Source organism: Tribolium castaneum, chromosome 1 (genome assembly GCF_031307605.1).
Source record: "Tribolium castaneum strain GA2 chromosome 1, icTriCast1.1, whole genome shotgun sequence".
NCBI classification, from domain to species: Eukaryota; Metazoa; Arthropoda; class Insecta; order Coleoptera; family Tenebrionidae; genus Tribolium; species Tribolium castaneum.
This window is the reverse complement of record NC_087394.1, coordinates 11,873,163-11,887,816: the sequence shown is the minus strand read 5'-3', so window position 1 is coordinate 11,887,816 and position 14,654 is coordinate 11,873,163. Positions and strand designations below refer to the sequence as shown.

Sequence of the window (14,654 nt, the reverse complement as noted above, 5' to 3'; positions counted from 1 at the left end):
ATTTCTCTCCAGTTATGCGATAATTGCTTAAAAATTCTTATCAGAGAAAGGCTCAAGGTGAGGCGGTACTTGTTTAAATCGTAGCTCCAACGAACAGTAGTTTTACTTGTCGGTGTTTTTAACCTACTCGATACTTTCGTAGAGGGCGCTCTTTTCGTGCAGTAATTTTTGTCATCAAAATGGTATGGAAATAAATCTGGAAAAAGTTTGGTCATCTTTCCACTATTTCAATGAAATTAAGTGCAGTTTTGTGAAAAATGTGGCCAGGATTAATGTTGTGTGAAAATTATGGGGCTACTTTCGGCTTTGACAGGTTTTTTTCACCTAACCTATACTGGTGTTCGGCATGGTTAATTGTTTACCATAATTTGGGTAATTTATCGTATTTCTGTGATAAACTTGAATTTTGGGGTATGGTGGAAAGGTGGCCAAAGTGTTCCAGTGTTTGTTGTAACCTCTCGCACAAAATTACCAAATTCTTGTTTTCAGACTGAAGGTACAGCCACAATTCGCACTCGCAAATTTATGACCAACAGATTGTTGTGTCGCAAACAGATGGTTGTAGATGTTCTACATCCAGGTCAGGCGTCTGTTAAAAAAACAGATATTAGGGAAAAACTGGCCAAAATGTACAAAGTAAGTACTTGTTTCTGTGTTCCTAACCCCATTGCAGGTATCGAACTGTTCTTGTCTTACTATGACAAATGTTTTCTTTTTTGGTAAATTTTTACTTTAGCTACTTCTGGAATTTTTGAAAAAATATTTGCATTTTGCTTTAAAAAGCTTTTAGATTGCAGATATGACCTTGAAAGGTTGTGCAAATGCCCCCTGTGCAAAATCCTTGGCTTCATTTTTTTAATTTTTTTTATTTCATTTTACTTTACAAATATAAACAAAACAGTTTAGTTCACACTTGCTGGCCAGTAGCGGGTTAAAAGGAAACATACCCTACGACCAATTAAACTTGAAAACCTGGAACTCGAAATAGTGTTTTTTTATGGAGCTAGGGCGCCGTACACTTCGTAGCCGGAGGCTAACTAAAAAGAAACATACACCACGAATGTATGTTGTAACCACATTGTAACCCTCAAGGTCAACAAATATGGCGATTCAAGTTAAAACTGAGTGAAAATAAAATTGTTTTTTTATCGTTATTTTCAATTTGCACAAGAAAATTAATAGTGTACGCTCATTGGGGCAGGAAAGGTTTGGCGTGTCAGAAGTACTTAAAGTAAAAAATTACCTCCTTTTTTAAAATTAATATAAATTTGCCAATTTTTTGGTGTCATAGAACTCACTTTATTGTAAATTAAACATCATATCTAGGTTGTCAACTGCTCTTTCTTACCTTATTTCAAATGAGAGTGCGTAATTTGATTAATTGGTTAGCGCTTAAAGGATGTTAGTTTGTCCTTCAGTTTATAAAAAAAAGGTGTCTAAATAAATGTCATTTGGAAGGTACACTGAAAAATTTTAAACTGTCTTCCCATCTTGTAGCCAAAAAATGTTGAACTTGTTCAATTTCTCCTAATGTTTGAATTGTTTTCATTTCAAAAGTTATTATTCTTATTTTCATAAACCAATTTCGCATTCTAATATCTCATATGAAGTCACGTTCTAAATTTTAATTGTCCACACTCTATGTTTAATGACTTGTTTTTGGTCATTTTTTGTCATTTGAGGTGCTTTTAAGTTCCAAGTAAAAATTTTTAACTTTTATGTGGAATTCTAAATTCACTAATTTTTTTCCCTGTACACATCGCCAAAATTCTTGGATTATCTGTCACTGGATTACTAAGAATCATATTTTCCAAATTTCAAGACAAAATATTTCTGCTAAAGTTAATTTTAAACAGTAGGTACTATAATGTTGGTATGTAATTCGCCTCAGCTTTAAATAATACTACAAGGTAGAAAAAATTAAAAGAAAAATCATGTTTTACACTTTTACAGATTCTAAGAGGGTCCAAGAATTTAGGCGATTTATTTATCTTATCTCAAAAACTAATTTAAATCATACAGAATTTGCGTATGATTTTTTCAGAATTTTTCCACTATTTATTATTATATATTATATTAAATCGCCGACACAAAATATTAGTTCTTACGTCATTCTCAAAAAGCGATGGTTAAAAGTCGTTTTGTGGAATAAATCCGTGAAAAAGTGTCTAATATTAAAAGTAATAAGTTGTTAAATAAGGTTTAAAATTTCTAATTAACGTAATTTATCTTTTTAAGTAAGTTTTTGAGTATTTTTAGTTAAAACATTTATTTCAGCAGCACTAGTTTTAAAATCATACTGGTAAGATGGTATTCATTTGCAATTTATTTTTGTTCGAGTTTAGGTTAGAGATTTACGATTTTGATTAAGTACATATAATTAAAGATAATTATAAATGAAGTAATAAATCATCTATACAGAGTGAGTTTAAAATTTATATTTTTGTTATTGTAATTTTTCAAAAAAGCAAACACAACCAATTGTCTTTTGTAACATAAGGTTAAAACAAAAAAATAAAGTCTTTTAAGTGTAATTAGTAATCAATAACTTTTTTCTTCATTTGCTTATTATTTTTTTTTTGAAATATGGTCGATTACAATGCTTGTATAATAATAGTGTTATTTATTATACAATTTCAAATTTATACCATATTTTTGGTCAGAAGTAGTCCAAATCAATTTTTTTCTACTTTTGTATTAATATTAATTAATTCATTAATTAATTAATGAAGTTTAGTTGTAAAGAATTGTAGAAAATTTTCAAAAAAATCACATGTACTTCGTGGGTGCTTCAAGTTTCATTGCTAGTTAAAAAATAAATACTTTTAGTTAACCAAAAGGAAAAAATAATATTGCAGCACGTTTCAATTGGTTAAGACCAGATAAATCTTAGTCATCTTTTAAGAAAACAGGGCTCGTGTCTTCTTGAGTCACAAAAATTAAAAATAAAGTACCACATATTTAATAGCAAACGCTGATTTCTGTATAATTATTAGTTTTTGAGATACAGTAAAATTACTTTTAGCAAACTATAAAATCATTTATTACATAGAAGATGAGTCTGCTCACAAGTTCTAAGTTCCTTAAGATTTTAGTCTCAGGAACGGATTTTTAATTTTCGGTTAGGGTAAATTTTGGATAATCCAAAGGTTTTGAAAAAACTTCAAAAGCAAGAAATTATCAAATTATGGAAAAAAACATTGAAGATTTTTTTCTTCTTTACTTGCTTCTATGTTGCTTACGAGATCTGTCGTAAGATTTTTTTCTTCTTCCCATCTTTCTGTTTCTTACGAGATCAGTAAGACCCTTTTCAAACGTTTGGGTTATGTATCATTTTTGACTGACACAACTCCTTAATTTTACTCTAGGAATCACACATTCATTATGTTAGGTCTTTAATTAATTTTCTTGAGACACTGAAAGTGAAATTTCTATTAAGACTGAGGATGGTAATCAAAAGTGTGAACCAAATTATTGAGAGTACTTATACTGTATCGGTTTTTTTAATTTTACAACATGAAAATCAATGAGATTTGTGATTAATTTTGTGAAAAAGGCGCTGGAATTTATGATTTTTCTTAATTTCAGGTTACGCCAGATGTAGTATTTGTATTCGGTTTCCGTACAAACTTCGGCGGTGGCAAATCGACAGGTTTTGCGTTGATTTACGACACGTTAGATTTTGCCAAGAAATTCGAGCCTAAACACAGGCTTGCCCGTCACGGTCTCTTCGAAAAGAAACAACAGACGCGCAAACAGCGTAAAGAACGTAAGAACAGAATGAAGAAAGTACGCGGTACCAAGAAGAGTAAAGTGGGTGCTGCGGCTAAGAAGGTGAGCCAATTTTGTATTTTTTATTCACGAATATCTGGTAGGTTAATGGAAGGTTGGATGTCTTGCATGGAACTCCTAATGTATCAAATTTTCAATTTCATTTTGACTTGATACATTTTGGGATCTATCTTTGGTTATATCTATCTTTATTTTATATTTCATTGTTTTCAGGGTGGAAAGAAATAAATTTCTGCTGTATTGTTTCTACTTTAGGTATATTTTGGATTTTGGAGTTTTTGCTTGTATTTATTACACTTGTGAGCTTATTTGAGTAAAGCATGCTAGTAATTTGTTGTGCCATTTTGTGTAACAGTAGAAAAATTTGTTCAGTATGGTTTTGAAGAACATTGATTTGCATATTCAAGTTGAACATTATAATAAAAATGTTCGTTATGGGTAATTTTATTTTGTGGTTCATTTTTAAGTAAGCTTTTTCTTAGTTCGTTGTGTGTTTTTTATTAACACATTTTTATTAGAATTGATGCTTACGTTGAAATATCTTTTAAAATCTACGTGAAAGTAAATAAATGAAAAAATTTCAAGTAGATTTTAAAACCTGAAGTGATATGTAGATTCTAATTACATTTTCATTTTTGCAGTAAAAACCGTGGACAGCATCCAACAGCACTTCATTGTGTGGCATGTATATTATACCAAATAGGGATTTTTTATATGTGAAACACAATAAACAACTAAGTGCTCATTAAATTATTATGGAATTACATCCCTTCCATATATTATATTTTTAAGAATTTTTAAATAAATTGACAGCAATTTACCCTTATTTTATTGAAAGCTCCACTCGCTTCACTTACCAGGCTAATTAAACTTCAATTTAGTTCGCTAATTGAGTTAAATATCGACTGAAGTAGAGGTAAGGAGATGAGGCTCTCAAGGAACAATTCAATCAAGGCACTATTTTTATTAAAAAATCAGTTTTAATTGAGAAAGTGTAAAAATAAAGCTCTTGTTTTCAAGGGAACTCGAAGACTGGACACTAGAAACAAACACATAACATTAAGTAGTTATGAAAAAGTGAATACCTCTTTTTGTCGTGACAGGCATTTGATAAACTCGGACGCAATATCGCAAGCACTTTGTGGCTTACTTGCGTCTGAATCATCAGCTGGTTTTTCAGTTGTGCTTTCAGGATTTTCCTGTGATTCGTCCTTGTCCACTTGATCCGCATAGAAGTAGACTTCACTCACTTGAAAAATGGTCATAAATTTATAAAATTGAAATATGCAACTTACGTGTTTTGTTGTTAAGAGCGTCGTAGCATATTTCCAACCGTCCAATGAAATCAATGGCTTGGTTGTATATTACATTGTTTTTTGCCCATTTTCGTATTTCTTCGCAGGCAGGGTAATCATTAGCGCTTAGCTAGAAATGATGGTTAAAGCTTATTATAATAAAGGACTGACATTTGTAAGGGCAATAAAAAGTGGTTTATGTGAGTTGTTATAAGGGACGGGGAAAGGATAACGCACTCGTGTGAGGGTGAAGCTGTTTAGTTTATGGGAACATTGTTTTTTTTTAGTAAATATTTCGGCTAACGAATGGAAAACGATAACAACTTATGTTTAAAGCAAATATCTAATCTAAATTACTAATCACATTTATTATCATTATTTGATTTTTACCTAGTTTATAATAAAATTTTACCAAAACTGTCAGAACAATGCAATTGAATTAGTATTTTTTGTTGCATTTAAGAAAAATTCGGAAATATATCATAACTGACTTTGCAGGAGTATTATTCTTTTATATTTTTGGTTAAATTGTGGTAAAAACTGAATTTTTAAGTATAAATCATACTAACAAAGTTATTCATTGAAAAATTATTGAGGAAAAAGCAGCAACTGCAAGACCACTTTCATAATTAACAAAGCACGGATTTTTTCCTTCAATTATGATCATGCACATATTAACCTCTGACCTCATCCTACAACAGTGTCATGCTGTCTTCGAGCAACACATTCCTTCGTGTTACGCTTAATGTGAGAAACAATTTTCTTCCTTTCTGAAACGGTATTTTAGGGTATTTTAGGTCTCTACTCATCTTAGTTTTGAACCTACGTACTCATTTTTTACTGAATATTTTATTAAACAGCTTCCAATTTTTAATACAGCAGATTCAACTTGAACATTTTACATAGACGTTGTCCTATTAGGTAATTCATTCGGGGGTCTTTATTTTACAGAATATACAGAACTTCATTTATAACATTACGTTTACGTATTATACTCGTAAAAGTATTGACTAGGTATTTTTCGTAAATTTTGTACAATTTCATACCATACCATGTTTTACCATGTCTTAATGAAAATACTTTGAAAATCGCTGTACTTCTGGCTATATCGTAAGTCATCAGTAACTTTATTATTTTAATTATTAATAATTGTGTATTTGGATTACTTATCGTAAATTACTTTAAGAAAGTTTTATCAGCTTTCTTTGCCTAAATTTATCCCTTTCTTTTCTATTTATGCTTTTTAAGTTTTTTCTTTGATTTGCACCTTTCTCTTAAAAATTGATAATTTTATTATTTTACAAAATCCTGTTAGCATATTTTAGCAATTGAAATAAGAGGCTTTGGTTTTTCCTCTATTGCTTTCAGATTGTGAAAAAAATTAACTAACCCTAAAACTGTAATGTTAGCTTGTAGAACTTCACTTAGAATAGCTCAGTTTTTCCAAATGGAATCTCCAAATCTATGTTTAAAGTTTGATTTTTTGACCTGTTTGCTAGAAATTGATTACTAACCGTAGCTGTTTTTGCAAACAGAAATCTTTCTTATTGAATAAACAACAAGTTTTGTTATAATTTCCGTAAATACAAAATAAATTCAAAAAATTCTGACTTAAAAAAAGTTTTTATTTTTTTTTGTTTCCATGACAAAAGAGCTATCTATGGCTTATGAAGTTATGAATTTCTCAATGTTAACAAAACATTAAATATCAAATCTATTAAAGTAATTGAATTCTTTTCCATTTGTTAGAGCGGTTTAACTTAACATTTATTTTGCAATTAAATTTTAATTGTGGATTAACTTAACGTTTGTCAATGCATAATAATTTAATAAATTGCAACTTAATTCCGAATTAGTTGTTTTTAATCTTGGATTAAATTTTAATGTCGTTTCTTGATGATTAGTAAAAATTGAAGTTGTGGGCATCATATTACCTTAAAACATTGGGGTTTGTTAACGTTTTAGAAACTTGTTGAAAGGTCTACCAAAGAAAAGGTCTAAGCTTTGTCTTTTAAATAATCAAATGCAATTGCAATATTTAAAATTAATAGTTACCGATTTTTGAAAAAATGTCGAGAAAAATGTACACAAATACTAAAACCGCTAAAGTTGGTTTGATATAAGGTTGATAAAATTTCTTAAAAAAGCTCGACTAATCCGATAACACTTTTTTTACAAGAAAATTGATAACTTATTAAAGCAGCGGATATTTCTATAGGTTACAAATGAAATTCTGTATTTTTAAAATATGAGATTATTTTTTGTATAAGGTGTGATTGTTTTTTTATATTTTATGTTTATAAGTGACATATTAAGCGTTTTCATGTTAATTTAAAAAAATATATAATACAATAACTGCTGCTTATAAAATATGTGAAGGACATACAGATAAAGCCCATTTTGATTACTTGTGAATATTTTTTTGTTTTATTAATTTTATTTTATTTTTTCTTATTACCAGAAAGATAAAGATGTGTACTATCTAAAACAGTGAACAAAAATGTCGATTATCATTAAAAAAAAATTAAGAATGACCTCACAACTCAAAAATGAATGACTAAATGTCAATATGAAGTCAAAGTGCAGCATTTAAAAAATTAAATCGACCTGTTTGAGTTTTTTTTAATAAGCTGTAACAAAGATATGAATTATTTGCGTTACTTTTGGTTCAGTTTGTAAATGTACATGTAAACTTCTAATACTTCTAGCAATGTTTAGACGGAACAGCTTGTATGCAGAAGCTTTGAGCAACAGTGGGAACACTATTTCATTAATTTATTTGGAAGACAATGAATAGGTAAAAAAATGAGAATGAATTAACTTAATCAAATTATCTTACCATGTGCAATTGCCGTAAAATGCACAAGTAGTATTCACACTGTAAAAAGAGAATTAATTTTCTTTTATCATTTGCACTTAATTATCATTTTGTATTACTTTCTGTTTTTCATTACCATCTCCATCTACGGCTATCCCCAATTTCTTCTTTGCAAAGTTGAGTACGTTTTTTGAGGTTTGAACTATCTTGTCCACCACTTCAACCTCTTCATGCCAGCAGTACTCTTCTTTTGCTTTCAACTCTGTTGGCCTTTTGCACTCATCGTCACCTAACTATTTTACAACTGGAATATTCTCATAAAACCTAAAAACTATCACTTACCACCGAATAAATCGCAAGTAAAATGATAAGCACTCGCATTTTGTTAATTTAATTATTCTTGTCAATGTTTATTTACAGACTTGTGTACACTACTGAGTGAATAACGACAAAGAAATATTTTTAAAGCATAATTGTTTGTCCTTCTGTTTAATAATCTGTAATTTTATTTGTTAGTGGGTGTAGGTTGGTTTAATTTTTAAATTAGCAGTTGTCATTATTTGTGAATTTGATTCTTTCATTTCCTGCTAAATTTTTATTTGGAAACGAATTATTAAGCCATTTTCATTGCCATGTAGGTTTATGTCTGCTTATTTGCATTTTTCTCTTTGTCGTCTAATACCTACTCCACATCTGATCACATAGATTAGATTAGAACTGGGGAATTTATATCAATTATTTAGTGTTTCCGGTTTTAAATATTTAATTCGAGCAAATGCTGCACATTTGCATAGTAGTTTAGGATGAATTTAATTTGAAAATTGGTAATATTTAGAACAAGCGTAACGAGTTACCCAAATAATTTGTTAATCATTCTTATAAACTTGATATCAGGAGCTGAAAAACATGAAACATATGTTTTTCAATTTATTATGATCAATGTTGTTCTGTTAATTTTATATAATCAGTCAGAATTACATAATTAGACAAAAAACTTTAATCTTCATTAATATTTAGTTTTCAAGTTTGATTCATCACTTTGAAATTGTTCTTTTTCCAGTTTATTGTTATTTTATAGTGTTATTGGGTATAAACTGTGTCACCTTTACTTCTTCAAATGATTCATTGTTAGTCATGAATTCATGACAGTGACACAATAAATGCTGCAAATAGCAAATAGTAATAACAATGAATTGATACACCTTTGCATAAATAATTTAGTTAAATGACGAAGGATACTATATAGGGTGATTAAAAAGAATCTCACCATCATTTGAATGATTTTTAGGCCGAAAACTATTGTAAACAAAATTTTTGCTCTGATTTTTTTAATTTTCAAAAATGCAACTTTAATATTAACTTTTTTTAATAGATAAGATTATTCGAGAATGTTTCTCAAATAATTTTGAAAGAATCGAGTGGGGAAGGGAGGGTCTAATGAACAATCTCCAGGTTTTTTACTTTTCATGTGAATAGAAAAAACAAGGGTATAGCAAAATAAAGTTTTTCTAACAAAAAAGTTTTTCTAAAATAATTATTAAAATATGAAACATTAAACTGTCCAGGTCAGATCTGACGCTGTATTAATATGTCTTGGACTCTTGGACATTAAAAAAATTGTTTTAATTAATAATAATGTACATACAAACAGACTGGATATTGAAGCTTTTTGCAAAATAATAATTTTACATTTAATTCTGCGCATAAGTCAAAAAATAGATAAAATAGACTGTATATTTTTTGTTGTTTTGGCGAAGGTTACAAATAGAAAAAGACTATGTTTACAATCTTTAAAATAGAACCAATTATTTTTCAAAATTTGCCAGTTTCTATCATATCAACAGTCAAACAAGAAAACAAGCTATCAAACCGTATTTCTAAAAAATTACATAAATTAATTATACTTATTGTCAATAACTGGATTAATAATAATAATAAATTTACATACAAGGTGAGTCTGCTGAAAGTATATTTCTCAATTTACTATATCTCAAAAATTAATAATCCCAGAGAATTTAGCGTTTGCTAATATATAAATATTTTAGTTTTTTCTTTACACATCTGAATTTTTTCAAAATTTTTCTTCAGTTCTTAAAAATTAAAATTAATTATTTTATAAATTAATTTGTGTTAAGTCGGTGCCAAAAAAAATATTCTTATACGAGAATTAAGTGCACAAAGCACTTGAGAATGTTGGAGTTTTTAAAATTTATTGGGAAAGCCAATACGTAGTTCTAACAAAAAACATTTAGTTCTAGATGTAGATTAATTCAAAATTTTCGGACCATCTCTTGGAAGTGAATAGTTAGTTGTATGATAAATGATAAAATATCTATCTGAGTTAATAAAAATTCTTATGACAAAAAATTGATTACGCATAAAATAAAAATTCCTATGACAAAAAATTGTTTACGCATTGTTTTTTTGGGTTAAGTTTTTGACACTACAGATTTAGTTTTCTTGAATGTCTTTTATCATTATGACCATTCGAAAGTTGAATTCACACTTTTGAATCAGCCTGTATTGGCTCTATTTTTTTAACTATAAAATATGAGGTATATTTCCAACATTTACACAAACATTCGTCGTATTTATGTAAAAAAAACACCAAGAAAAAAGCTTTTAGGAAAAAATTTACTTTAGAAGTGGTTTTAGACATGATTGCTTATCCAAACAATGCATTCAAAATATAAGTTTTAACAGCTTCTCTGATTCCCACTTTAATTGTCTGTATTAACCCATTTGAGAAACCTCTGCAAAACTTCCATCACAAATTTGGCCGCTCTGTCAAAAAATCCTTCTTGTTTGGGAGTATCAACGTCTTGGTCAGTTTCCACATCGTCTTCTTCAGCTTGTCTTACAGCTCGTGACAACGAAGGATAACTTCCGAGATTCGCTTTTTCTAACAACGAAGACAACTCCTTATCTTGTTGCAAGAATTCAACAAAACTTTTCCTGAGATCTTGGTCTTTACGGGAGTTGTGAGGAGCCTTACAATTTTTTTTGTAAATTAAAGGTGTGGCAAAATATAAAAAAATCTTACCCCTAAAGCTGAATCCAAAGCAATAATGGCCAAGCAAACAACAACCGCAATTTTCAAACTCATTTTTTTGGTGTTGTTCTTTTAGAGAGTTGTTGGATGAATCCTGAGGAAGAATAGTTATTTTGTTTATATAGTTCGAATAAATGCGCATAACCTGTGCTTATAAACCACCATGACCGTGAAGGGTTACATAATCACGAAAATCACATGTTATATTGTTAGATACTAGGAATTAAATAAACACTCTTCCGGTGTATTATTAAATTAGTTTGCAAATTGACATTGAAATTGAATGTAATTTGTGATAAGTTTTGTTCCAGATAACTCATTACGTGTTAAATTGCTTAGAATTTACAGTTTTTTAGAAATGAGTAATTTTGGTTTGGGATTTAATCAGTTTAATTAGAATTTGAAGGCAAATCATTTTTTACAGCAACATAGGTTTCACTGTTATGATTAATTTATTTTTTAATGAGATCTAAAACATCCTGTACACAATTAATGTGATAGGTACATGTTATTAAAAAAATGGAACTAGTAAATGTGGAAAGAAAATATCAATAAATATCAATTTTTTTTAATATATTTAATAAGTTATTACCGATTACATTTGTCAGTATCTTTAAATAAATATAATTAGTTTAAGAAGTAAATTATCGTTACAAATTGTAAGGTTGCAATTAGATATAAAGCATGTAATGAGACAATTTTGTTTTACCGGTTGTCCATAACATGTTATCAAAATACTTAAGAACTCGTATTATTTTTTTAGTCACTCGTGGACGTTGTTAATAACTTGATACAAATAATAAAAGAGGTAGGGATTATTTTCAATATTCTACATTTCATCATTGTGTTTTAGTATAGTTGTTGGTTGTTGCTGAAGAATAATTAAAAACTGTAGTCATCCGAACAGCCATCGTATTATACGTATTGTAAAGTTAGAAAGATTTTGTTGTGAACTCAACCCAGAAACAGGGATCTTATGCATGAAGCAAATAACACTTTTTTCTAGAATTCATCAATTAAATTTAGAAAAAAGCTTAACATCTTAAATTAAGAAATATAATTTTAAACCAATAAATTAGGTACTCTTTCAGCTGGTAAGTAAAGAAGTATGAGTTATTTTATTTTGATTTCTAAAATCTCTGATATCCGCACTCCTCTCTTCTTCTAGATCAGTGGTTCCCAACCTTTTTCACCTTGCGAACTTCTAACATCCGACAGAAATTGGCGAATGAAATAAACAATAAAATTTGATAGGACATTTATTTTTTGTTGCACATTTTGAATTGAATGAATGTTAATGAAAACGAATTAAAAAAACCAATGATTTAATACCTATTTTTTATATTTTTTTTTAATTTTAAAATTAGGAACAGATTACAGTAAATACTTTTGCAAAGGATGTTCTTCAAACAGACATGTTAAATAGTTTTAATGTTGGCACCATAGCCAATTCATTTGGAAGAATTTTAGTAAAAAAAGTAGGGTCCAGTGTTTGATCTATTTTAAAAAAATGTCATTAATATTGGCAAAAAAATTCTAGATGAAAATGTAGATACGTAAACACAGAAACAGAGTAAAATTCTGTATCACAAAAAGTGCGTAATTAACTCTGCAATTTCCAATTTTTAACAAGAAAGTAACAATAATGCAAAATAATCATGTAACAGAAGACAATTTAGTGATATAAAGAAATAAAAAAAAAGTGCCAATTTTATTTTTAAACTAAGTCTGAAGCAGAATTTAGAACTTGCTTTACAAGCCCATTTCAGTTCAAATTACAGAAAACTGATAGCCAATCTTTATAACAATCATAACATATAATTATTGTTTTCTTCCATAATTTTTTTTCAGTAGGAGCGTCTTTTTCCATTAAAATTTTTGTGCGAAAAGCTGATTTTTGTTCATAATATTTTAATACAATATTATGTCTTCATAAGCATTGAGTTTTTCATAGACAAAGTGGTTATATCTGTCTTCAGTTGTTGATAAAAACGCGGTCAACAAAAAAAAGTTAAAGTAAATTCTAAATTTTGATGAATCTTAAACATGAAAACATTAATTTTTTAAAGAAATTTTTTGGGACAAAAGCACTAAACAAAAACAATTTATGGCTTACGGAGACAATGAGCTGCAACCAATTTTGTCACGGAGACAATGAGCTGCAACCAATTTTGTCTGTTAAAATTTAAATTTATTATTTTGTAATTTTTTAGCCATTTTATAAAATTCCATTACAATTCTTTCTTTGCCGAATCCCCTTTATAGACATCGCGAACCTACGGGGTTTGCAATAAAATTAGGATAAAATTAGGCCTAGTTTCTTGTTTTAACTAAACAATAAAATTAAACAGTAGGTAACTAACACCATCACTAATTTAATAAACACTTACTACCTTAGTAAAACGATAAAATATAGCTCAAATTTAATCGTACCAGAAACTGGCCCTTCTTAATAAAAAGGTGTTTTTTACTTTATAAGCATTATTATTATTAATTTGGTACCGTTACCGTTGTGATAGAAACGACTATTTTTTTACGTAAAAGTTAAGTTGTTTTGACTTTTTTTGAGCTCTACAATCACCCTTTTAATTATGTTCTCGATTATTTTTATGTACAACTTTTAAAATCAAAGTTTAAAAGCAGTTTCAAATTTTAAAGTTCTATCGTTGGTTAAAAAGGTACTTATAAAGATAAACAGTAGAAGTCTCATCGTTTTGCGAAGGAAATAGTATACATTGAATAGGCAATTTGACTCTACGTTGTTTTATTTTTGTTTTTCTGTTCTCTGTTGGCACTTTGATCGGAAATTTAATTAAGCGTTTCAATGTTTTTTGGACAATCGAGAAGTGTATAATACTATTGTAGTAAAATTTATTACTGATGTTTGTTGATAACATTGATAAAGCTTATCTAAATGATGCATGTTCCCTTTCTAAGCGCATCGTTACATTATTACATTACATTATTATTTTTTAACTTTTTTAAGGTTTCATTCTATTTTTCAATCAAAAACTTAACAATTTTGGTAAATTTGAATGATTTAACTCTGCAAAGCAAATTCGTTATCTGGTTGCCAATTTCATGTACAGGGTGATTTTTTAAAAACGAGTCACTGATTATTTTACAACCAAAACCGTAAATTAATCGAGATCTGAACCGCAATTTTAAAATGTTAATTACTCAAAGTCAAAAGCTAGCAACTTTCGCATAATCCTATTTTAGCAGTTGTACGGTTCTAAAAGTTAAAGGAATTTTACCAAAAAGAAAAAATTAAAATTATTGGTTTATAATGTCTTACACCAATACCCTATAATTCCCTATTGTTTCAACTAAATTTATCTTTACCTTGGCCATAAAACTTAAAACACTCTGTATACTATCTATAAAATTCATAAGCGACCAAAAATTAACACAATTTTTGTGACAATAATTCAAAAAATTATTTTAAGATTTTAAATTTCTAGCACCGGCACCGTAACTACAAGAACCACAATCTTTAAAAGTCTCTTGGTATTTCTGTTGATAACTTAATTTCAAAGTCAGAATCCGCTTTAATAGGAAATTTAATTAAAACTTTTTTGGACAATGGAGAAGTGGATTGAGAACTATTGTAGTAAAATTTATTACTTTATTATGTCGTTTATTGATAACATTGATAAATATTATCTAAGTCATTTTATATAATATGCTCTGTTTA

General features: G+C 28.6%; 2 protein-coding genes, 1 long non-coding RNA gene and 1 other non-coding gene across 7 annotated transcripts; 2 read left to right on the top strand and 2 right to left on the bottom strand.

Moving 5' to 3' along the window:
- Positions 1-53: 53 nt before the first annotated feature.
- RpS24 (Ribosomal protein S24) lies at positions 54-4,612 on the top strand. Of its 2 annotated transcripts, XM_015978480.2 has the most exons (5): positions 54-182; positions 490-636; positions 3,589-3,834; positions 4,006-4,047; positions 4,434-4,612. In XM_015978480.2, exons 1-4 carry the CDS (start codon positions 180-182, stop codon positions 4,018-4,020), a joined length of 411 nt encoding a protein of 136 aa, XP_015833966.1. In that variant the 5' UTR covers positions 54-179; the 3' UTR covers positions 4,021-4,047; positions 4,434-4,612. The 2 variants fall into 2 exon arrangements, with proteins under 2 accessions (XP_015833966.1, XP_967577.1); XM_962484.5 differs by lacking the exon at positions 4,006-4,047 and having other exon boundaries at positions 57-182.
- Positions 4,613-4,741: 129 nt separating this feature from the next.
- LOC103312451 (uncharacterized) lies at positions 4,742-8,400 on the bottom strand. Its single transcript, XM_008193095.3, has 6 exons — positions 8,248-8,400; positions 8,025-8,198; positions 7,927-7,965; positions 5,088-5,217; positions 4,878-5,041; positions 4,742-4,831 (listed from the first exon to the last, which is right to left on the bottom strand). Exons 1-6 carry the CDS (start codon positions 8,284-8,286, stop codon positions 4,808-4,810), a joined length of 570 nt encoding a protein of 189 aa, XP_008191317.1. The 5' UTR covers positions 8,287-8,400; the 3' UTR covers positions 4,742-4,807.
- A 2,120-nt stretch (positions 8,401-10,520) lies between these two features.
- LOC103312446 (hypothetical protein) lies at positions 10,521-11,184 on the bottom strand. The gene is made up of 2 exons (XR_010335545.1): positions 10,949-11,184; positions 10,521-10,895 (listed from the first exon to the last, which is right to left on the bottom strand). It is a non-coding gene; the product is annotated as a hypothetical protein (transcript).
- A 474-nt stretch (positions 11,185-11,658) lies between these two features.
- Positions 11,659-12,286, top strand: LOC107397641 (uncharacterized). 3 transcript variants are annotated; one of them, XR_010335548.1, is made up of 3 exons: positions 11,677-11,765; positions 11,811-12,051; positions 12,126-12,286. It is a non-coding gene; the product is annotated as an uncharacterized LOC107397641 (long non-coding RNA). The 3 variants fall into 3 exon arrangements; XR_001574715.2 differs by having other exon boundaries at positions 11,659-11,765; positions 11,811-12,286; XR_001574716.2 differs by having other exon boundaries at positions 11,663-11,765; positions 11,816-12,286.
- The last annotated feature ends 2,368 nt before the right edge of the window (positions 12,287-14,654 follow it).

Coding starts and splice junctions, on each gene's coding strand:
- LOC103312451 (XM_008193095.3), bottom strand. CDS start 8,286: ATGCGAGTGCTTATCATTTTACTTGCGATTTATTCGGTG. Junction 8,199..8,247: donor TACTTGCGATTTATTCGGTG/GTAAGTGATAGT, acceptor GTTGTAAAATAG/TTAGGTGACGATGAGTGCAA. Junction 5,218..7,926: donor TTTTACGGCAATTGCACATG/GTAAGATAATTT, acceptor CATCATTTCTAG/CTAAGCGCTAATGATTACCC.
- RpS24 (XM_015978480.2), top strand. Junction 637..3,588: donor AACTGGCCAAAATGTACAAA/GTAAGTACTTGT, acceptor TCTTAATTTCAG/GTTACGCCAGATGTAGTATT.